At 37.9% G+C, this 22,014-nt stretch overlaps 5 protein-coding genes across 6 annotated transcripts; all 5 read left to right on the top strand.

Moving 5' to 3' along the window:
• The first annotated feature begins 265 nt into the window (after positions 1–265).
• On the top strand, positions 266–8,057 carry LOC103847536 (zinc finger protein ZAT5). The gene has a single exon (XM_033288862.1). It carries the CDS (start codon positions 855–857, stop codon positions 2,007–2,009), a length of 1,155 nt encoding a protein of 384 aa, XP_033144753.1. The 5' UTR covers positions 266–854; the 3' UTR covers positions 2,010–8,057.
• LOC103847527 (NAC domain containing protein 52) lies at positions 7,989–10,356 on the top strand. Its single transcript, XM_009124624.3, has 4 exons — positions 7,989–8,453; positions 8,828–9,105; positions 9,187–9,372; positions 9,483–10,356. Exons 1-4 carry the CDS (start codon positions 8,240–8,242, stop codon positions 10,068–10,070), a joined length of 1,266 nt encoding a protein of 421 aa, XP_009122872.1. The 5' UTR covers positions 7,989–8,239; the 3' UTR covers positions 10,071–10,356.
• A 604-nt stretch (positions 10,357–10,960) lies between these two features.
• Positions 10,961–13,801, top strand: LOC103847517 (NAC domain containing protein 52). 2 transcript variants are annotated; one of them, XM_033288704.1, is made up of 4 exons: positions 10,961–11,654; positions 12,193–12,470; positions 12,563–12,748; positions 12,935–13,801. In XM_033288704.1, exons 1-4 carry the CDS (start codon positions 11,432–11,434, stop codon positions 13,559–13,561), a joined length of 1,314 nt encoding a protein of 437 aa, XP_033144595.1. In that variant the 5' UTR covers positions 10,961–11,431; the 3' UTR covers positions 13,562–13,801. The 2 variants fall into 2 exon arrangements, with proteins under 2 accessions (XP_033144595.1, XP_009122861.1); XM_009124613.3 differs by having other exon boundaries at positions 11,026–11,654; positions 12,926–13,801.
• A 531-nt stretch (positions 13,802–14,332) lies between these two features.
• On the top strand, positions 14,333–18,335 carry LOC103847507 (NAC domain-containing protein 53). The gene is made up of 6 exons (XM_009124605.2): positions 14,333–15,108; positions 15,184–15,366; positions 15,814–16,326; positions 16,393–16,516; positions 16,615–18,045; positions 18,140–18,335. Exons 1-5 carry the CDS (start codon positions 14,653–14,655, stop codon positions 16,950–16,952), a joined length of 1,614 nt encoding a protein of 537 aa, XP_009122853.1. The 5' UTR covers positions 14,333–14,652; the 3' UTR covers positions 16,953–18,045; positions 18,140–18,335.
• On the top strand, positions 18,315–21,894 carry LOC103847499. The gene is made up of 8 exons (XM_033288536.1): positions 18,315–19,419; positions 19,639–19,757; positions 19,939–20,502; positions 20,585–20,873; positions 20,959–21,124; positions 21,203–21,305; positions 21,378–21,555; positions 21,662–21,894. Exons 1-7 carry the CDS (start codon positions 18,376–18,378, stop codon positions 21,493–21,495), a joined length of 2,403 nt encoding a protein of 800 aa, XP_033144427.1. The 5' UTR covers positions 18,315–18,375; the 3' UTR covers positions 21,496–21,555; positions 21,662–21,894.
• The last annotated feature ends 120 nt before the right edge of the window (positions 21,895–22,014 follow it).

Here is a 22,014-nt window from a genome sequence, read left to right as displayed (position 1 = left end):
AATGGAGTGGAGTAATGGTAGAGAAAGACCAAAGGGGAGAGCCGTAGACTCCGTGACAGCCAGGCTTGCACTATCATTAATTTACACATTCGTTCACCAAAAGTGATCTAGTTGCCTCTACTTACCATTCTTTTTTATATAATTGTTTTCTCAATGAATGGCAGCAGATCATATAAAAATATTCAAACTAAGTTTCATGATATATATAGCTGTTGCATGAAATATTTTTACTGGATATAAATAACATGTTTAGTTAAATTCTTTCGTTCTTTGTATGTCACCAAAATGTCACATTCATTGTCAATAACAAAAAGAAAATGTTGAGTTTAAGGTTAGAAAGTTCGGTAATATTTGTATTTAGAACCTAACCACATGTAATTATCTCCACGTCAGATTCTTTCGACAGGACTAATCCAATAATAAGTTATTATACAGAGTAAAAGAAAGGGATGTTGAAGAGACAAATAATAAATAACTCAAGTAATTGTCTAAATTTACACTCTTTTTTGTTATGTTTGGTGGTGTCTCTCCTCTCTCTCTAGCTCTTGTGATGAGTTTGCCAAGTTGGGAAAATTGTAATAGAGACAATTACAGAAGTACTAAAATTTAAGAGGCTGCAAAAAGACAAGTCCAACATATTCCACACACTTAGAGAATGTGGTGTCTCTATTTGACTCCTCTCCCTAAATCACTCTCTATTTATGTATGCATCTCTTCAATCCACACACCTATATCTCTCTTAACACACACAAACATATTTATATATATGCAATCTTGATCATCTCCGTCTTCAAATTCAATTCTCTCTAGTTCATCTTCTCTGTTTGTTTCTTGAAACTCTCTATATCAGCCCAATGGAAACAGCCGAGGAGGCGATATCGGCAGCTAAGGCGCAAGCCTTGATCATTAAAGGGAAGAGGACTAAGAGGCAGCGTCCTCAGTCCCCAATCCCTTTCTCTATTGTCCCTCCTATGTCTTCTCAAGAACCGGATACCCAAGAAGAGTCCACTAGTCTTGTTGCCAAGGAGAAGAGTCTCAATGATGAGATCAACTACAACAATAATAAGAATGATAACAACATTTTGAGCATTGGTGTGACATCTTCATCTTCAACTTCTTCATCTTTCAACAATGCGACATTAAAGGCCGCGGCTGACGAAGAAGATCAAGATATGGCTAACTGTTTGATCCTCCTTGCCCAAGGACACTCTCTTCCACACCAACAACCACAAACAAGACAACTTATGGTAAGTTACCAAGAATCCGGTAACAACAACAACAATGCTTATAGATCTAGCAGCAGGAGATTTCTAGAGACATCTTCATCAAACGGGACCACTACAAGTGGAGGCAGAGCTGGTTACTATGTTTACCAATGCAAAACATGTGACCGGACTTTTCCTTCTTTCCAAGCTCTTGGTGGCCATAGAGCCAGCCACAAGAAGCCTAAAGCCGCTCCGGGTCTTCATGACCTCAAGAAGTCTATCTACAACGACGCCGTTTCTCATCATCTCAACAACGTCCTCACCACAACTCCTAACAACAATAATAACCATAGATCGCTTGTGGTGCACGGTAAAGCGAATAACAATAAAGTCCACGAATGTGGAATATGTGGAGCCGAGTTCACGTCCGGACAAGCCTTAGGTGGTCACATGAGACGCCATAGAGGCGCAGGGGTAGCAGCCACAGCCACCCCAACCGCGACATTAGCACTTCCGGCCAGTGCGGCTACCGCAAACACGGTTTTGTCATTGTCGCCTATGTCGTTCGATCAGTTGTCTGACGGTCCGGTTTATCCGGTTCAGGCTCCGGTTAAGAGAGCTAGGAGTGCGGTTGTGTCGTTGGATTTAGATCTGAATCTACCAGCCCCGGAAGATGAGAACCGGGTCAACGGATTAAGTGTTGCTTCAAAGCAAGAACATGGACATGAACAAACACAAGGGAGAGAAGAACAAAAGTCTATTGTTTTGTCTTCTGCTCCTACATTGGTGGATTGCTATTACTGAATCAAAATTCAATGCCAAAATTCATTTTTACTTCTTTTTTTTTAAATACGTAGAAATTGATGAACCATTTTTAAAAAATTACTGAATTCCTTGCTTGTACAAAGACTTGCAAGATTCTTTTTCTTCTTTTGTTTACTTCATTTCAAAATATATTACAACCACAATACTGTTCTTTGTCTTAGTAGTCCAGATCTGCAGATGCTATGTAATTACATCCAAGTTAATGTAAGACATTTTGGCCACTCAACACAAAAATAGGAAAAAATATATCAAGGAAAGTTATTAATTTATTATTATGACTAGACTTTTTTGAAACTTTTATCAAGAGTAGACATAATGTAATGGTATCTACAAATATATCTATATGCATATATGTTTAGGGCGAAAATAAATTATTTGCATAATTCTTTATATAAAGTCTTCATTTTTTGTATTTTTTTTTGTTTGTCAGCAGTCTTCATATTTGTATAGTTTTACAAATTAACGCAAATTCTTCTATAACGGGGTTATGATTTCCAAAATACCACATTCCTAGTTATATTTTTCAATATAAAACGCACAAAAAGTTACTTAAGTGTTATATGTTTTTAATAATTATAACCAGTAAAAAACTGATAATAAATGCTAGATAATTCAATAGTGTTTTAGGACCAATTCTATTATTTCAAATTTAATGAAAAATAAATTTCCAAAGATGATCCTGAAATTTGTAAAAGTTATCATTTTCTTTTAGTTATATTGTCCATTGAACAATAGTTAGAATTTCATGTCACATTTTAAAAATTAATTTAACTGTTACGTATAAATTATGAGAACAAGCACGTATAATTTGAAAAATGTATTTTTTGGAGAAAAAATAAGAAGAAGTTCAGAATGTGTTAGCCTTGATCGAGCCTCTTCTCCGGGAATACAGTCTTTATCGCTAATTCTCTAGGTGGATGCTTAGAAGTTGAAGTTTGGAGAATTACCTATTATCGTTTACTTCCATGTTTTTATTTTTTTTTTGCCGTGGAATCAATTATCCTAGGTTCTACAATTTGTTAACAACACTCTTGTAAAACTTTTTGTTCATTTTATGAAATGATATTTACATTCTTAGCAAAAAAAAAAAAAAAAAGTTCAGACCCTTTTAAGAAACAAAAGTAAACTAAACTTTTGTTCGAAAAAGAAATAAAAGTTCATGAAAAGGGCGTGACGGGTCCTAACTCCTAATACGTCTGTTAGAATACTTGTTCATGCTGACTGTTGACATTAAAATTCTAGGTGGAGAGTGAAAGTTCAAACTGCAGTACACTATGCCATTCATGCTTTTATTTTGTTTGTTAAGTCAAACTCAACCTTGTCCAATCCAAAGAAATAGTGGGCTTTAAAACTTATATTCTAAAGTCAGAAGAAATTAGGCCCATAATAATACTAATAAGAAATCAAGATGAGGCTGAAAAAGTTGTGTTAGCGTTTGGTCCTTTTGGGGACAGTGGTGTCAGTTAGCTGACAATCTACACTAAAATAAGATAGATACATTGACCAAAAAAAATTCTTTCGTCTTTGCTTATATACATATAAATATTGTTTACTAGGGTCGGCCCGCCCTACGGGCGGGATATATACATTACTTGTGATCTAAGTTATTATTTTTTGTATGATTTCGTGGTTTGCGTTTTAGATTTGCATTTGCAAGAGATATGTATGATACACTACAAAAAAGATTATATTACATCACATAAATAGTATCAGAAAAGCAAATGATATTAATTTGAGACACTTATTAATAAATGATACAATGTTTTTTAAAGATCATTGATGTTGTTATTAATTTATCTTTGTCTATATTAATATTTATTAAGCAAGTGAAGATCAATTAAAAGATATATTGAATTTTCATATACATGTAAAAATATGTAGTTTACCCTAAACTAAAAATAATTTTAATTTTACTATTGCTTATGATGCTCTTATTAGAAATCAAAGATTTGATAAATTAATAAAATGCTTTTATTTTTTCATTAATGTAATTATTTTACATTTTTGGTGTTTGTTATATTTTTATCAAGTAAAATAAAAATACTCGACACTACAATTGAAATTCAATACAAAAATTATGAACTATTTTTCATCTTTATATATTTGTCTTTGAATGCGTTGGTACTTTTCATACATTTTTAAACCTATTTATTTAGATAATGTAGAAAATGAATCAATTTATAATTTGTTTTATAAAGTTAGTTAAATAACATAACAATCTAAAACTGATTATTTAAGTATACACACATTTTATTAAATTTTATCAAATAAACCATATCATCCAAATCTTTATCAAATAAACCATATGAAATGAAGGTCGTACTAAATGTCCGATTAAGTAAAACTCATTCATTTAAGTAGGATTTAAAAAAAATACTATGAAATTAATAATCCGTTACAGTCTAATACTATAACATAAAGTTATAAAAATAGATTCAAACCAATAGTTACTTTAAAATCATAATATGTAGATTTTGATGCTACAAAAGATAATGTATTTTTATGTTAATAGAATTTAAACCAATATTTTTTTTTGTTAAGTTCATAAAGAACTTTATGAAGCATATAAACTTTTCTTAGTAAAACTTAGTTAAATAGTTCGGATGACCAATTAGTTTAGAGATATATATAGAAAATCGTAGAATTTATGGAACTAACTTTACATCCATGTTGTTTGTATTTCTCTTCTCATTGACATTGTCCTCTGCTGTTACTTCTCGGAGAGAGTTACGTAAAAGAAATTGTTCTGTAATCTTTCTTTAACGCGTGGGTCCTACCCTAGAGGCAAAAAATCGGTAACAAAAGATATGAATTAAGGATCGATAATTTTTGGGTTATTGCACTTTACGCGGGTTCCACCGACACGTGACGATCCGCAATTGACTCGTTTTTAATTTTTTTTTTTATAAATCAGATAAGACAAAAAAAAATTTAGAAACCCATTTTGGATTTCACCCGATAAACATGGTCTCAGAAGATAGACACGTATAAACATGTTGTTGTACCACAACTCTCAGAATATACTAATTGTTGGAATAAGCCAAAAGATAGACGTTGAAGATTAAAAATCAGAAATTTACGTATAGTTATACCAACTCTACTATTTTCCCTTTTGTTAAAATTCACAAAAATATCTTACCATAAAAAACGTAATAATGTAATCATTAATATTTTTTATTAATATTTTTTATTGTTTGTCTTTCTCCCTCGTCTTTGTTGTTGACGAACACTACCCATCATCTTGTTTACCTTTTGCTCTCCTCCCTAGCATGTCAAAAAGTGTTTCAAGAGACTGGCTTGACCCACATTGCCATGAAACTCAGCTCGAGAAACGACAACATCTCTAATACTCTTCCTTTCTTTTTGTCTCTCTTCTTTGTAAACGTTTTGTTCAGTCTAACAGAGTTTTCAAAGAAACAAAACAATCATCATCATCACATGTTCTTTGAGCAGATTAAATGGAAAAAACAGAGCTCCATTACAGGTTAATAGGAAGAAATTCAGTTTTATTACACAAAGTGTTTGTATCAATCGAAATATCTATACGTTTGTAGATCATACACTCAAGCATAAAAAAAACAGTAAAAGAGCGAGAATGTGCCATTACAAAACACAAACAGAAACATACAAAAGTTCCTAAAAAAACTGTTCACTTCCTTTGCTTTTTGTTGTTGTTAAGTGATGTGCATATATAACATAACAAAGATCCCGATTCATCTGAGCTAGAACGATGTCAGAAGTCGTCATAGTTCTAGACTCATCGTAATCTAGCTTCTCAAACTCTTCCACGATCCCAGAGATATCTGTTTCATCAATCTTCCCCATCTCTTTCAGTTATACACTATAAACTCCGCAGCTCTGCAAACACACACACACAAAAAAACAACAACCATAAGCATAAGAAGGAAGAATGAAACAAATAAGACAGATAATGAAAACGTCATGATCTCTCTCACCCAACAACTCCATCTTCATCAAGATCAGCAGCCTCAAGATCACTATTCGTAATCCTCCTAGTCAAAACCCATTTCACCAGCTCCCTCTGCTTGCTCTTGTAGCCTTCTCTCCAGGTGATAAGGACATACTCGGGCCGCCCTTTCCTACTACCGGCCAAAAAAAAAATTTCCACAACACACCATGTCCACTCTTTCTCTCTCCCCGTCTATCACCAGCACCCATGCACAATTTAGCCACCCTCTCCTTCATATTTATCCTGTGCCGCCTCCCCCTCGCACGCAATCTCCGCTTCTCCTCCCGTAACAACCGTGTCGTCACAGCCGCGGCGGTTCTCCATGACGCCTCTCTCTGGACCCCAGCTCCTCTCTCTAATCGAATCCGCCGCCGAATCACTATTCCATCCACGTCTGGATCGAAGATTATAACTCCCCTGATCTCGTGGCTTCCTACACTCGGCTCGGCCAGTACCTCCAGCTCCGTGTTCCCGATGTCGAGAAGCCCTCGTTCTTGGCGATCGCTTCCCCTCCTTTGTTCGCGGCTTCTCGCGGATCTACGGCGGAGATTCTTTGCGGGTTGAAGAAAAGGAGTATCCCACAGTTTTGATTTTCGTCACTGGATCTGGAATCCGGTAAAGGATAAAGTCGAATCATTCTGCCGTTGTATGTCGTATGACGACGATTTACGAACGCCAATTCATATTCTCCAGGATTAGGGTTAGAGACAAACTCCAACTTCTCGGGCCAGATGAAAAATCAAAGCCCACACCAAAAAAAATGAAACGATGAGTTTCATTCGAGCAGGACATGTGTTGCCTCTATAATAAAAGAGTTTCCACGTGGACACCTCAGGAGGGAGGCAAACATTTTTATATATATATAGATTGGAAGAAGAACTATGAACTGAAAACTGAAAGAAAATTGGATTGGACTTGCACTACTGAATACTGATAGACATAGAAGCAAGAAGAAAATTAATAATTCCCAATTAATAAAAATTGTAAATGAATAAGAGAAGATGGGAAGATGATGATGATTCGTGTGGATCAAGTCTTCGTCCTCTTTAGCTTGCCTTATTGGTAAAGTATCCGTCTGCAAGCAAACGTAACCGTCACTCCTTTTTTGTTTCCAGCCATTCGATTCTCTCATTAAGAACTTGATTGTTTGTAGTTTTTAGATTAGTTTTTGTTTTTTCAAAATCTATTTTACACCCAATCAAGATTTTCAAAGAATGGATTCCCTAAAATGTAAAGAAACTAGATTTTTTTAACATAAAAACCAAAAACAAGTTTTCATGGGTTTTTGACTATTTACGTTGGCTTTTGAATTTTTTTTTTCAGGTCAACTTCTCAATTACTTGTTGGGCTACACATTTGAATTAATTAACCTAGTCATTGTTGTGATCTCAACAATCACTTGTTTTTAATTTTGAATCGAAAATTATCTCTGGAATTTATTATTACACCATTAAATACTGTCCCCTCCCCAAAAGAAGAAGAAAACGACATTATCCTCCCTAGTAAACAAAAACCTTTTAAAACTAAATAAGAGATAAGATCAAATGTAAATATGGATAAAATTCATAAGGTTAGATAAAAAGTAAAATTAATAAGATTATAATTTTTTTTATAAATTTGCTGACATGTACGTGTTGGCATACTGATGAGTGTCAAGAATTAATAACTTTTTCAGAAGAATATAAAGCCATTATATATTTGCATATATGTTTTCTCAAAATATTGTTACCTTATTTGGTATATTTAAAATTGCACTATTTAAAGATAATATAAAAAATATTTAACTACATACATATACAATGCTCTTGGTATAAAAGGGAAACTTTGATTATTTTCATTATTTAAAAAAAAAATCTTTGAATCGAATAACAAATATATCTTACCCTTATTTGATAAATATATTATTCTTTTTTCTTGTCAACTATAGATATTATGCTTCAAACCATTCTAGCAGAGTCCTTTGATATTTTTTTTTGAGTGACAAAACCTATTCAGTAACGTCTTAAAGGGTTTATTACTGTCAACACTCAAAAAAAAAAAAGAGAAAAAAATAATAATTAAATTAATTGGGGGAAAATGAAAATGAAAATGAAAATCGGAATCGCAATCCGAAACAGCCAACAAATTTCTTGCAATTGAAGGTATCTCTTTGGTTTCTTCTCCAGACAAAACCCATTTGCCTACTTCTCTTTTGCTCTTCACAAGAACCCCTCAGTAACAAAGTACTGTCTTTGTCCTAATGGGTCGCGAATCTGTGGTTGCTGTGTCTTCTCCGGCGACTGCGCCGGGTGCTGTTGTGGCGGCGACGGCGCTTGCTCCTGGGTTTCGATTTCACCCGACTGACGAGGAGCTTGTGAGCTATTACTTGAAGAGAAAGGTTCTGGGGAAGCCTGTGCGGTTCGATGCGATTGGGGAGGTTGATATCTACAAGCACGAGCCTTGGGACTTAGCAGGTGTGGTGATGATGCCTTCTTACTCAATTCTAGGAGAAAGGTTTTAGCTTTGTTGCAGATTCTTTGTCTTAGTAACTTTTGATATGACTCTTAGGCTGTAACACTGTGAATTAATTTGGGAAAAAAATTCATTTTTTTTATTTTTTTTCAGATTTGTTGTGTTTCAGGAAATGAAGTTTGTTCTGAATTTTAGTCTTATTATCATTTTTTTTGTCTTCTGGTAATGATGTATTTTGCAATTTGTAGTTTTGCTTGTGTTTCAGGACATGAGGTTTGTTGTTGTTGTTGCGTGTGTAAGTATCTCAAGTTTAGTGTTATTATTATCTCTAGTTTGATTTTTTTTTCTCTTGTGCTGTGTTGTGTGTTGTTTCTAGTGTTTTCGAGGTTGAGGACAAGGGACCAAGAATGGTACTTCTACAGCGCGTTAGACAAGAAGTACGGTAACGGCGCTAGGATGAACCGAGCTACTAACAAAGGCTACTGGAAAGCGACTGGTAAAGATAGAGAGATCCGCCGTGACGTTCAGATCCTCGGTATGAAAAAGACTCTAGTCTTCCACAGCGGTCGTGCCCCGGACGGGCTCCGTACCAATTGGGTTATGCACGAGTATCGTCTTGTGGATTATGAAACTGAAAACAATGGGAACTTGGTGGTATGGCTTTAACTGATACTGTCCAAAGAATCCTTAAGTTAAGTTCTTATCTTAACTCACTTCTTTGTTTTGAGTGTGTAGCAAGATGCATATGTGTTGTGTAGAATCTTTCACAAGAATAACATTGGGCCACCTAGTGGGAACCGATACGCACCGTTCATGGAAGAGGAGTGGGCTGATGATGGTGTAGCTATGATACCAGGAGTAGACGTTAGTCTCAGGGCTGAACCGTTACCTTTAGCCAATGGACACAATCAGATGAGCCAGGTTTGTACTTCCTTTATAACCCACAAGCTGTTTAGTTTCATTTAAGTATTTATTAATTATTACATGCTAAAACTAGACTAGTCCATTGAGTTTGCTACCAAATCTTGTAGAATTCAATCCAGTCACCAAGCAAGGACTTCATTAACATCAACGAGCCACCAAGAGAGACTACTACTCCAATGGATATCGAACTCAACCATAAGAATAACCATTGTGATGAAGAAGAAGAGGAAGCACTCAAACGTGAGGAGGCAGATGAAGATCATGAGCGTCCTCCTCCTCCTTTATGCATTCTCAACAAAGAAGCTCCGTTACCTCTCCTCCAATACAAACGCAGACGACAAAACGAATCAAGCAGGATCACACAGGACCACTGCTCGTCCACAACAACAACCGTCGACAACACACCAACCGCTGCTGTGGCCACCAACACGGCCATCTCTGCGTTGCTCGAGTTCTCACTCATGGGCATCTCCGAGAAGAAAGAAAACCATCAACCTCCTCTTACTCCACTTCCATCTCCTGAAGAGAAGGTGGATGATCTCCAGAAGGAGGTTCACCAGATGTCTGTTGAGAGAGAGACATTCAAGCTTGAGATGATGAGTGCAGAGGCTATGATCAGTATTCTCCAGTCCAGGATCGATGCTCTGCGTCAGGAGAACGATGAGCTCAAGAAGAACAACGCTAATGGACACTAAATGCTCTAAAAACCCCATCTCTCCAGGTGTCTTCTTTGCTTTTTTTAGCTGTAATCTCCCTAAAATATTGTGAGCTATCTATGTAGCTTCTTCAGACGGATTGAGAACCGTGTAAAATTAGGATAAACCGGGACCGGTTTGGTTTTTTTTTTCTGATGGGTTCTACATCTTTTGAGAACATTCTCAGGTTGCTCCATTGTCATATATTATCATCTAAGTCTATTCAGTTAAGAACTCTCTGTAATCTGTTTCAAGGAATGTTCAATCTATATGATTAAGTGCTTCATCTGGTCTTCCAGACAAGAAACTACTTTGTCTTCCTCGAGAAGTGGGAAGAGAAAGCTTAACCTCGTTAATTAGTGATAACATTGAGGGTATAAAGGTCATTTTTAATTGGTTAGCGTTACGATGAACGAATGTGGTTCGTTCCGTCAACGACGTTTGAAGACTTTCGTTACACGTAATTTGCAATTATTTTAAAAAAAAAGACAAAAAGGGATTAGGTACGAATTTACCCTGGATTCGATTTTCAAAAGGGTATTATACTTTTTTGAACAAAAAAAAAAAGTATTATACTTTATCTTAATTTTCTTAAACCGATTAATGATCTTTTTCTTTTTCATCTGCAAATAATCCAAATAACCAACCATATTCGGACTAAAAATTCCACGTGTATTCTTCTCGGGCATGAAACTAGTGTTAATCTACTCTTATCTTAATGTCTTTTAACTTTTTTACGGTCTAATTTCTTGTTTATCAAGTTTCAAAGAAGACTTTTATCATAAAATCCGAACACATTTTCTATCCAGATGTACGTATTTGGAAAGGTAATCAATGCATGAGATTCGTATATCTTATTCAAATTGGGAAGATTTTCGATTTTTGGACTATGTCGATATGTTATACGGAACCTTTCATAATTAAATGTCTCCATCATTTATGAGTTTGTGTGTCCCAGTAGAATGATCGTACCTTGTTTGTATGTGTAGTGTAGGTTTGTTCTTTTGGTTTTTCATCTTTACAGTTTAAAAAAAAAAAATTTACTTTTGAGATCACTACGACAGCGTTTTAATTATTTTACTACATAATACGACAAAAAAACCTACTCAGTGAAGCTAGGGTTTATTACTGAAACGAAAGAAAAAAAAAAGAAATGGGGAATAAAATGAAATAACTTGTTTCTTGGAAACGCAGAAAAAGAAAAAAAAAAAAATTTCTTGCAATTGAAGGTACCTTTTAATCTTTGGGGGCATCTCTCTCTCTCTCTTCTCCGTCTAATCGATAACCCACTTTCCCAACTTCCCTTGTCTGTTTGGGGGAAAGAGAGGAACCCTAGAAACAGAGTTCTGTCTTTTCTTTTAATGGGTCGCGAATCTATGGCTGTTGTTGAGTCCTCGCCGCCGTCTGCGACTGCTCCGGGTGCCGCTGTGTCGGCGACTTCGCTTGCTCCTGGGTTTCGATTTCATCCTACTGACGAGGAGCTTGTGAGCTATTACTTGAAGAGAAAGGTTCTGGGGAAGCCTGTGCGGTTCGATGCGATTGGGGAAGTTGATATCTACAAGCACGAGCCTTGGGACTTAGCAGGTTCTCTCTCTCTTTTTGTTTTTTTTTTTTTTTTTTTGAGTATCTGTTTGGATTTGGTTTCTCTGTGAGTTTCTTGATTTTGATTTGGGCTGAGTTTGCGGTTTGGTCTCTTGACTCAATTCTGGGTAAAGAGTTTAGCTTTATGGGTTTCGGTAATTTTCGTTGAAGATTTAATTTTTGCTAAGTTTAGGCTGTAAAAGTGTGACATAAATCGAATTATTTAATTGTGTAAAATCTAGTATTTTTTGGGCATCTTTGCTTGTGTTTCAGGGAATGAAGTTTGTTCATCTGTGTTTAGTTATCTGAATTTTTGAGTTTAGTTTGGTGTATTTTCAGATTCCTTGTTAATTTGTGTTTTCCCAATTAGTTTGCTTGTGTTTCAGGACATAGAGTTTGTTTTTTACTTGTCTGAATATCTCAAGTTTGAATATCCCAATTAGTTTGCTTGTGTTTCAGGAGTTGTTTTTTTTCTTGTCTGAATATCTCAAGTTTGAATTTTTTTTTTTTAATTCTGCGGTGTTGTGTGTGTGTTTTCTAGTGTTCTCGAGGTTAAAGACAAGGGACCAGGAATGGTACTTCTACAGCGCGTTAGACAAGAAGTACGGTAACGGCGCTAGGATGAACCGAGCCACTAACAAAGGCTACTGGAAAGCGACCGGCAAAGACAGGGAGATCCGCCGTGACGTTCAGATCCTCGGTATGAAAAAGACTCTCGTTTTCCACAGCGGTCGTGCCCCTGACGGGCTCCGCACCAATTGGGTCATGCACGAGTATCGCCTCGTGGACTACGAAACTGAAAGCAATGGAAACTTGGTGGTAAAACTTACTTATTGGTTTATCTAATACTAACCAAAGAATCCTTAAGTTAACTTCTTATCTTAACTCAATTCTTTGTTTTGAGTGTGTAGCAAGATGCATATGTGTTGTGTAGAATCTTTCACAAGAATAACATTGGGCCTCCAAGTGGGAACCGATACGCGCCATTCATGGAAGAGGAATGGTCTGATGATAGAGTAGCTCTGATTCCAGGAGTAGACGTTAGGGTCAGAGCAGAGCCATTACCACTAGCCAATGGAAACAACCATATGAACCAGGTTTGTACTTCCTTCATAACCTTCAGTTTCATTTTATTTTTTTTGTTATATGCAAAAAGCTCTGTGTTGAAACCAATCTCTTAAGTAGCTTCAATGGACTAACTCAGTTTTTTTTTTTTTTTGAACTGGACTACTCTATTGAACAATCACTCTACTATTTCAATATTTTACTTGTAGGAAATACAGCCAGAAAGCAAGGACCTCATTAACATCAACGAGCCACCAAGAGAGACTACAACCCAAATGGATATCGAACTTAACCATCAAGAGAATAACAACAGTAACCGTAATGATGAAATTGAGGAGGCACTCAAACGTGAGGAAACAGAAGAAGATGAGCGTCTTCCTCCTCCTCCTCCTCCTGTATGTATTCTCAACAAAGAAGCTCCATTACCTCTCCTCCAATACAAACGCAGACGCCAAAACGAATCAACCAGGACCACACAGGACCACTCTTCGTCCACAATAACCGTCGACAATACACCAACCTTAGTCTCTAATTCGACCGCTGCAGCTGCCACCAACACAGCCATCTCTGCACTGCTTGAGTTCTCTCTCATGGGTATCTCCGACAAGAAAGAAAACTCAAAACCTCTTCACAAGGAAGCTTCTCCTCCTCCTGCTCCACTTCCTTCTCCTGAAGAGAAGCTTAATGATCTCAAGAAGGAGGTTCACCAGATGTCAGTTGAGAGAGAGACTTTCAAGCTTGAGATGATGAGCGCAGAGGCTATGATCAGTATTCTCCAGTCCAGGATTGATGCACTGCGTCAGGAGAACGATGAGCTCAAGAAGAACAGCGCCAATGGACACTAAATGCTCTAAAACTCCATCTCTCCAGGCTACTTATTAGCTGTGATCTCCCTAATATTATGAGCTATTCCATGTAGCTTCTTCAGACAGACTGAGAAATTGTTGTAAAATTAGGATAAATAAACTCTGTTTGTTATGGGATGTTTTATGTTTACGCATTAACATTTTTCAGGTTTGGTCCATTGTCATGTATTATCCTATTATCTAATCTTTTCAGACAAGAACAGTCTTTGTTTGTTTCAAGAATTCTTGGTGTGTAAGCTAGCCTGGGCATGACCGTTATTAATGGTCAAGTCTGAGGGTAAAATAGTCTACAGACAAGAATCTATCTCTGTCTTTATGACTTATGAGAAAAGAGTAAAGTGCTTTTCAAGTAAAAAGTCGTGAGTGCTTGTCAGAACCGAGGACATTATCGTCATTGATAATTCGGGTTATAGGCTACGAACGCGGTTGCGTCAGCATCGTTAGAAAACTTTTGTTACACGTAACTTGCATTTGTTTTTTTAACTTTGTTCTTTGTCAATAATTATTTTTTTGACTGTAAAGGGTTTAATACGAAATAAAAGCCTGGATTCCATTTTCAAATAAATATGTAGATTTATTATCTTTATATGTAATTTAAGTTTTTGGGTTTCATTTTTTCAAAGTAGATAATTATGCTATAATATTTTTTATAATTTGTCAAAGCTTAATTTAGGTTTATACTTATATACTATTTTTAGTGTCTCTTCGGATTTAATTTGCTAATTCTACAAAGAAATTAATTTTTTTTGCTAATTTTACGGACCTATGCACCTACCAACTTCCTCAACAAAATCCAAAGACTCTATGACTAGTCCAAGACTTCCTACGTGTCGGTGGGCTTAGAGACTGTCACTTAAAACACATCACAGCTCGTCGTTTTTATATTCTCTATTGGCACACATTCCTGGAAGATTTTAAAACCTCGCGAAGTAGTTGTGTTTGGTCCTCATCTCAAGTCTTCTCCGCTTCGCTTTTTTTTTTTATCTCATTCTCTCCAATCCCAATCACATCCTCTCTCTTTCTTCTCCGACACGATTTCCAAAACTCGTCCAAACCTTGTATCTGTTCGAATGGGTCGTCGTGGTATCTCCTCAGAGACGTCGTCGCTCGCTCCAGGGTTCCGGTTCCACCCAACGGACGAAGAACTCGTCCGTTACTACCTAAAACGCAAGATCTGCGACAAACCCTTTAAGTTCGACGCGATCTCCGTCACGCACGTGTACAAATCCGAGCCGTGGGATCTCCCAAGTCAGTCGAAGCTGAAGAGCAGAGACTTGGAGTGGTACTTCTTCAGCGTGCTCGATAACAAATACTCTAACGGGTCCAAGACGAACCGTGCGACTGAGATGGGGTACTGGAAGACGACGGGGAAGGATCGGGAGATTCGTAATGGGTCGAGAGTTGTTGGGATGAAGAAGACTCTTGTTTATCATAAAGGTCGTGCTCCTCGTGGTGAGAGGAGTAATTGGGTTATGCATGAGTATCGTTTGGTTGATGATGATATTGTGAAAGCTGGTGTTCAGAAAGTAAGTTTGTGTTTTTTTTTTTTGGAGTTTGTGTTATGGTTTGTTGACTTTTGTTTGTGATGTGTTGTGGATTAGGATGCGTATGTGCTTTGTAAGATATTCCAGAAGAGTGGGTCTGGTCCTAAAAATGGAGAGCAGTATGGTGCTCCGTTTGTTGAGGAAGAGTGGGAGGAGGAGGATTGTATGACTTTTGAGCCTAATCAAGATCCTGGAAGCCTTGAAGATCAGGCTTATGTCGACATCCATGACATTGATCAGGTTTGTGTTCGAGTAGTGTAGGTCACATTGCAATGTTATGGTTATTGATTCTGTTAGGCACTAGAATATTGTAAATATTTGATACATATAAATGAATGGTACCAACGAGGTGTTGGTGTAGTGGTAAATGAGTGTCTAGTAGGCACTCCGCCACTCGGTTGGGAGGGACTATTTACATTGTTTGAATTCCCGATAAAGAGTTGAAACCAGATGAATAAATGGTTTACAGTACAAATAGAACTTGTTAGAAGTAGTTGATTTTGAGTTTGGTATTTTAACATTTAATGATATATTGTGGTTAGCTATTGGTTCTTTGTATTCATTGAGGATTCACTCTTGAGGAATATAAGAAGCTTGTTCTCTCTTTATCATTCACTGATACTAATAGATTCCCTTATAGGCTGTTGTTGTTCTTCTATTTCTGATTTTTTTTTTTAATTATTGTAGAAGCTTGACGTCTATGATGCCATTCCTATTCATTTGGGATTTGATCAAGGGGAATCCAGCAATAACGTTGAAACAAACTACTCAGACACAACAAACTATATCCAACCTGGAAACTATGTGCATGACAACTTTGAAGGACCAGTGGACCTTTCAGAGGAAGAACAGAAGCTTATCATCCGTGATGCATTGTTTCCAGATGAAGAAAATGGATGTGGAGTCAAGGACGAGAGCACGGCAAACTTGCAATCTTGTGACAACATCTTTGACGCTGATACATCACTCTACAATGATTTTCCTATTGAGGGTAACTACTTTACCGGTGAGGAGTTTCTGGACCCGAACGATGGTCTGTACCTAGAGACGAATGATCTCAACAGTACCGAGCAAGATGGTTTCAACTTTGAAGATTATCTCACCTTCTTTGATGAGGATGACCAAAACTTGACTTTTGATCCTTCTCAACTGATGGGAACTGAAGATGTTGTTCCCGATCAAGAAGAGCTCTTTCAAATGGTATATAAGCCATTGTCTTTGACCTTTTTTTAGTTTCCCTTTAACTCACCATTAAAAACCTGACAGGCTGAGGCCAAGGAAGTGGAGAAAGAGGAAGCCTCAGGAGGCAAACAAGTGGTGGAAGAAAAGGAGAATGATGAAGCATGTTGTTCGAAACAAGTCAATGCAGACACAACAGAGTTTGAGCCAGGTAAAAACACACACTTACCACTATCTGAACTCGCCCTCCATATGCTATTAGGCCCCACGTGTTATGTTTAGCTGATGGTTCATTTCCTAATAACGCAGATAACAAGAACTCGGTGCTCAAGAAGGCGAGCCACATGTTTGGTGCTATTCCCACTCCAACTGAATTTGCTTCGGAGATCCTCACCAAGGATGGAGTTGTCCGGCTACAAGCAGGACAGTCATCAGGTTCGGTTCACGTAAGTATGATCACAGTATCAGACAGCAACATGGGTTGGTCATACAGCAAAAACGGGGACCTTTCTTTCGGTATGGTCCAAGAGAATGTGCCAGGAAAATCAGAAAATAATTTAACAAGAATGATGCTAATCTTCGTATGCTTCTGGGTCCTAGTGCTCTCGGTTAGCTTCAAAGTAAGCACCTTGGTTTCTTCTCGGTGATAATAAGTAACGACTTTAAAAAAAAAAAGACAAAGACCTTTGTGTGTTGAACACATTGATTGTGATATAGGTTTTACTTGTAGTCTCCTTCTGCTACTCAATGATTCTATATCACAAGACATATAAAAATAATGTATATGTATCAGAGTTCAAAATTATTCTCGTCTTTGTTGCATTACAAAACGTCTTCCATCAATGCCCCAAACAAAATGTCTCCTCTTTATTACAAACACATGGAGTTCTCTTCAACTAACAAACCAATCAAAATTCCAAACGACCATAACCCTATTTTTTTTATTCAAAGAACATTGTTTCACCAGAAATTGGTTTTATTTTTTTGCCCGGAACCCTCAAACATTCCTTTTGTCAGAACGCTCACCAGACACTCCTTTACCGCTAAGCCAACATCTGAAGATTACAATAAACCGAGACAGCTACATGATTTTCATGAGTTTTCTGATTTTTTGGTTGGATCAAGGAACATTGTTTCACGAGAAGATACGTTAATAAAACCGGTTTGTCACTACCCTTCACGAGGAACCAGTGAGAGCTACGTACCCTCTTTAACGAAATTCAAGTCTCTAGGTTGGTGGGGATACCACAAAAGCTTTGTCCATTACATAGACTGAAGTTCTTATAAGGTCCTTCATTGAATTACTCATTAGAATCCTTTGAATGACATACCTCCAGTGTGACAAGGTTCTTCTTGAATCATTGATTAGTACCTTTTCCAATTAAAATTAAAAAGTCTAGCAACAACTTAAAAGCGTCGAAAATAAAGGAGTAAACAAATCATTAGGCCCTGCTTTTCTTGTTTCTTCTGTGACGAACCCATCCATTGAGGAGTGATTTTATTTTATGAATATGAATTATGATTAATGATTTTTAATTTAATTAAATTTTTTTTTAATTCGTGGCTTATTTAATGACCATTGGCATTTTGGCACCTCTCTCTCTTGTGCCATATATAAACTGCCGGCTCTCTCCTTCTTCCTCAATCTTTCCAGATTTTTCTCCGTTTAATTTTAGCAACTTTTTTTTTAACTTGCTTGTTTTTCGTTTCGCCATTGACCAAGTTACTCGAAGAAAAAAGGTATGTCTCGATCATCTTTTCCCGGTTAATTTCGCAATTTCGATCCGATTGTTTCGCATCGGAAGTAATCAAAGTTTTTTTTTTTCTTCTTCAGGAAAGTGAAAATTTAGGGATTTTTTTCTGGGCGATTATTGTATATGATTATCATCAGGTGCGATTACAATTGAGTGCAAATTGTTTTGGATGTGGAGATGTTGTGCTATCAATCATGATTGTGTTCCTTTGGTTTAGATTCTGAGTGTGATGAAGCTTTTGTGTACATTTTGATAAATTTGATTTAGAAAAAAAAACAAAAAAAAAAAATAGAAAAGGGAGGGAACAATTGTAAGGATGACTGATATTGATCCTTTGCATCAAAAACCTGACTCTATGGATGGTTATGAGGACTTCATGGATGAAGATTGCATCTCATTTGAGTCTTGCAGCACAATTCACAATCCTGACAATGACCACCCCCATGATCAAGATGATGAACAACCTCTTAGGAGGAGGAGAAGGTCTGACCACCTCCATCAAGGTGGTGGTGATGATATAGCTGAATCCTCTGCCGCCCGGCAGTCCAGGATTCTCAGCCGCTGGGCTGCTAGGCAGGCACAGGAGATGATCACCACCATCGAGAGGAGGAACCGTGAGTCTGAGCTCATCGCCATCGCTGGCTTGCACGCTGTCTCCACGCTGGACTCGTCTTTCCTTAGGGAGGAGACGCAGGCGTCTCCTCCCACTTCTTCCGGGCGGGCGCCTGAGAGGCCGAGGCCGAGGACTCAGGCGTCTGGGATTTTGCAGATGTGGAGAGAGTTGGAGGATGAGCATGTTTTGAACAGGGCGCGGGAGAGGATGAGGCTGAGGGTGAGGAGTGCTGACGTGGCGCAGGCGGAGAGTCAGGTGAGTGAGAGTGAGAATGGTTATGGTTCTTCTAGTAGAGAGCAGTCTCCGGATCTCGGGGATGTTGAGAGTGAGAGGGTGAGGAATATTGTGCGTGGATTGACAACGGATCATTCGTCTAATGTGAGAGATAGAAACCATGATAATCGTAGAGGAGAGTGGCTTGGTGATACTGAGAGGGAGAGAGTGAGGATTATCAGGGAGTGGATGCAGATGACAAGTCAGCAGAGAGGAGGAGGAGGAGGAGGAGGAGGGGCTCGTGCAAGTCGAAGAGAGGATCAGCAACGGTCTCTTGGTTCACAAGATGAGAGAGCACAAGTTCAGAGTGAGGAAGGGAGACGGGAGCATACTCGTAGAGACTTGAGGAGGCTACGAGGAAGGCAAGCGTTAGTTGATTTGCTCATGAGGATTGAACGAGAGCGACAGAGAGAGCTTCAGGGTTTGTTGGAGCATCGTGCTGTCTCTGATTTTGCTCATCGCAACCGGATTCAGGTTTGTTCTTAGGACATCATCTTTCTCTTCGTTGTTCAAATATTGATTGCATACTTATAAACAAGCTCTCTAGTTGTTGTTGTTGTGATAAGAACCAAAGTTGTGAGGAGTATAAGACGTATTGTACACTAAGATTAGGCGACTAACACCATATATATTAACTTAATGATGGAACCATAGGTCCTTGTAACTTTGATTTTAACTAAATTTTTTTCACAGTCGCTTCTTAGAGGAAGATTCTTGCGGAGTGAGACACCTGCGGAGGAAGTTAGAGCTCCATCAGTGGCAGCAAGTGAAATTCGCCAACTAAGAGAAAGACAAACAGTTTCGGGTTTGCGGTAAAAACTTGTGTCCTTTCCCTTTGAATGGTTGAACATTTACTTAGACTTGTCACATAGTCGTGTGATGTGTGGATATGTATTATATACTTGCGTCTCATTTACCTTCCCCCACTCATTGAAGATATGCATTTAGCTTACTCGGAGCTGCTTTCTCAGTATTGGTATTGATCTGTCACAGGGAAGGAGCTCGTGATAGGCCAGAAAGCAACACTAACGCCGATAACATCAATACAACCAGGAGTAACCAAATAACAGCTAATACTTCTGAGGATTCTCAGCTGCTAAATGAGAGTTTAAATTCTTCTAGACAGGGGAATGGTACCCCTCTCTTACCTAATGATTTGGGCAACTCGGGAAGTAACCAACCAAATCCAGATAGAAATTGGGATGGAGATACCAGTCAAGAAAGAGCTTGGTCTGAAGTTTTCACAACAGACGAGAGGCGAGATTTGCTGCAAGCAACGTTAAGCCAGTTCAGTGAAAGGGATAACGGGCCTGAAAACTCAGTTGGTGACCTGCACCAAGACGGAACTGGAAACAACTCAAATGAAACTGTTATAGTGGAAGGTCAGAGTGTATGGCCTGCAGATAACTCTAGACAATCTGATGGGAATCAGCCTGAGACGCGGTTTGGAGGCTCAAGGACTCGCCGTGTAGTACCAATGAGAAGATTAAACAGGCTCCATCTACCTGATGACGATAGTGTTAACAACAGCATTGAACTCCGGGAGCTACTAAGCAGGTGTGGAGATAATGGATTCGCTTTCACTTTCTTCCTGGCATCTAATTTTATTTGTTTAATGGAATTATATTCAATATTGTAGGAGAAGTGTTTCTAACCTTCTACGTAGTGGCTTCCGTGAGAATCTGGATCAATTGATACAGTCATATGTTGAGAGGAGAGGAGGAGGACTTGCTCACATTGACTGGGATTTTCAACCAGAAACATTGGATTCTCAAGAACATCGTAGAGAGCAACAAGGGTTTCTACAGGTCGAGGATCAGCTTGATGGCATCAATCAATCACAAACACTGCCAGCTCCACCAATGCCTCCACCACAGCCGATATGGCATCACACTAGCTACGCTCGTTCTTTGCATAGATCTGAATTTGTAAGGCTAAATTGGTTTCAGACTTTTTGTTTGTTTGTTTGTTTGTTTCTACTCTCTTATCAGCTTTTTGTTTCTGGTGGAATAGGAATGGGAGACAATGAACGACTTGAGAGGAGACATGGCGAGACTTCAGCAAGGAATGAGTCATATGCAGAGGACTTTAGAAACTTGTATGGATATGCAGTCTGAGCTGCAGCGTTTGGTTAGACAAGAGGTCTCTGCAGCTTTAAACCAATCTCCTAGTGACAAAGGTTTTTTTCTCCTCCTTTCTATCCAAATTTCATCTCTAGTCTGCATATCTAATGATCTGTTGATTCAAATGTCATCAGGTCTTGGACCAGGAACATCCGAAGATGGGTCAAGATGGGCTCATGTAAGGAATGGGACTTGCTGTGTCTGCTGCGATGCCGACATAGATGCCCTCTTGTACAGGTAAACCCGGTTTGTTTGTGTGGTTTACAGAACCAAAAACTAGTGTCTGATCATATTTTTGTGAATCTGTAGATGTGGGCACATGTGCACTTGCTCAAAGTGCGGCTACGAGCTGGTCCGAACCGGAGGGAAATGCCCGTTGTGTAGAGCGCCAATCCTTGAGGTTATACGAGCCTATTCTATCGCATAACCCCCTGTGAGATTGGAGAACAAGAGAATGGGATTTTTATTGATGTCTGAGAAAGAACAGGTTCGGAATCTTTTATATTATTCCAGAAACCTTCATTGTTTTTCTAAATCTTCCTCTAGTTTAAGTTCATGTTCGTCTCTAAGTTCTTGGAGCATTGTCTCTGCAGATTGTTTCAGCCATGTAAACTCTCTGAAAGGGATCAAACCAGGAGCATACACATATTTATTCTGACATCAGTTGTTTTTTTTTCAGTTGTTGAGTGTCATCATGTACCTCTGTTTAAAGAAAAACATAACTAATTGAGTGATATTTCACAAAAATGATGGGATGAAATAATCATATTTGTGCATACAGATACACCATTTGATAAATATAACTAATATTGTACGTTGATGCACATTTCATTTTAGTTAATTACATATTTATGGACACATTTCATTTCATTTTAGTTAATTAAATATAACTAATAAGCCACTAACTCACAATCTTCTTCCTCAATCAAAATCATGAGCCACGGCC

Source organism: Brassica rapa, chromosome A01 (assembly GCF_000309985.2).
Source record: "Brassica rapa cultivar Chiifu-401-42 chromosome A01, CAAS_Brap_v3.01, whole genome shotgun sequence".
NCBI classification, from domain to species: Eukaryota; Viridiplantae; Streptophyta; class Magnoliopsida; order Brassicales; family Brassicaceae; genus Brassica; species Brassica rapa.
The sequence above is the reverse complement of the archived record's forward strand: the minus strand, read 5'-3'. Positions and strand labels throughout refer to the sequence as shown.

Excerpts from the sequence above, each read along its gene's own strand:
- LOC103847536 (XM_033288862.1), top strand. The coding sequence starts at position 855 with ATGGAAACAGCCGAGGAGGCGATATCGGCAGCTAAGGCGCAAGCCTTG.
- LOC103847527 (XM_009124624.3), top strand. The coding sequence starts at position 8,240 with ATGGGTCGCGAATCTGTGGTTGCTGTGTCTTCTCCGGCGACTGCGCCG. Across the intron at positions 9,106-9,186 it reads AAAACAATGGGAACTTGGTG|CAAGATGCATATGTGTTGTG; the intron begins GTATGGCTTTAA and ends TTGAGTGTGTAG. Across the intron at positions 9,373-9,482 it reads GACACAATCAGATGAGCCAG|AATTCAATCCAGTCACCAAG; the intron begins GTTTGTACTTCC and ends CAAATCTTGTAG.
- LOC103847517 (XM_009124613.3), top strand. The coding sequence starts at position 11,432 with ATGGGTCGCGAATCTATGGCTGTTGTTGAGTCCTCGCCGCCGTCTGCG. Across the intron at positions 11,655-12,192 it reads CGAGCCTTGGGACTTAGCAG|TGTTCTCGAGGTTAAAGACA; the intron begins GTTCTCTCTCTC and ends TGTGTTTTCTAG. Across the intron at positions 12,749-12,925 it reads GAAACAACCATATGAACCAG|GAAATACAGCCAGAAAGCAA; the intron begins GTTTGTACTTCC and ends TTTTACTTGTAG.
- LOC103847507 (XM_009124605.2), top strand. The coding sequence starts at position 14,653 with ATGGGTCGTCGTGGTATCTCCTCAGAGACGTCGTCGCTCGCTCCAGGG. Across the intron at positions 15,109-15,183 it reads TGAAAGCTGGTGTTCAGAAA|GATGCGTATGTGCTTTGTAA; the intron begins GTAAGTTTGTGT and ends GTTGTGGATTAG. Across the intron at positions 15,367-15,813 it reads ACATCCATGACATTGATCAG|AAGCTTGACGTCTATGATGC; the intron begins GTTTGTGTTCGA and ends TAATTATTGTAG.
- LOC103847499 (XM_033288536.1), top strand. The coding sequence starts at position 18,376 with ATGACTGATATTGATCCTTTGCATCAAAAACCTGACTCTATGGATGGT. Across the intron at positions 21,125-21,202 it reads CCAATCTCCTAGTGACAAAG|GTCTTGGACCAGGAACATCC; the intron begins GTTTTTTTCTCC and ends AAATGTCATCAG. Across the intron at positions 21,306-21,377 it reads ATAGATGCCCTCTTGTACAG|ATGTGGGCACATGTGCACTT; the intron begins GTAAACCCGGTT and ends GTGAATCTGTAG.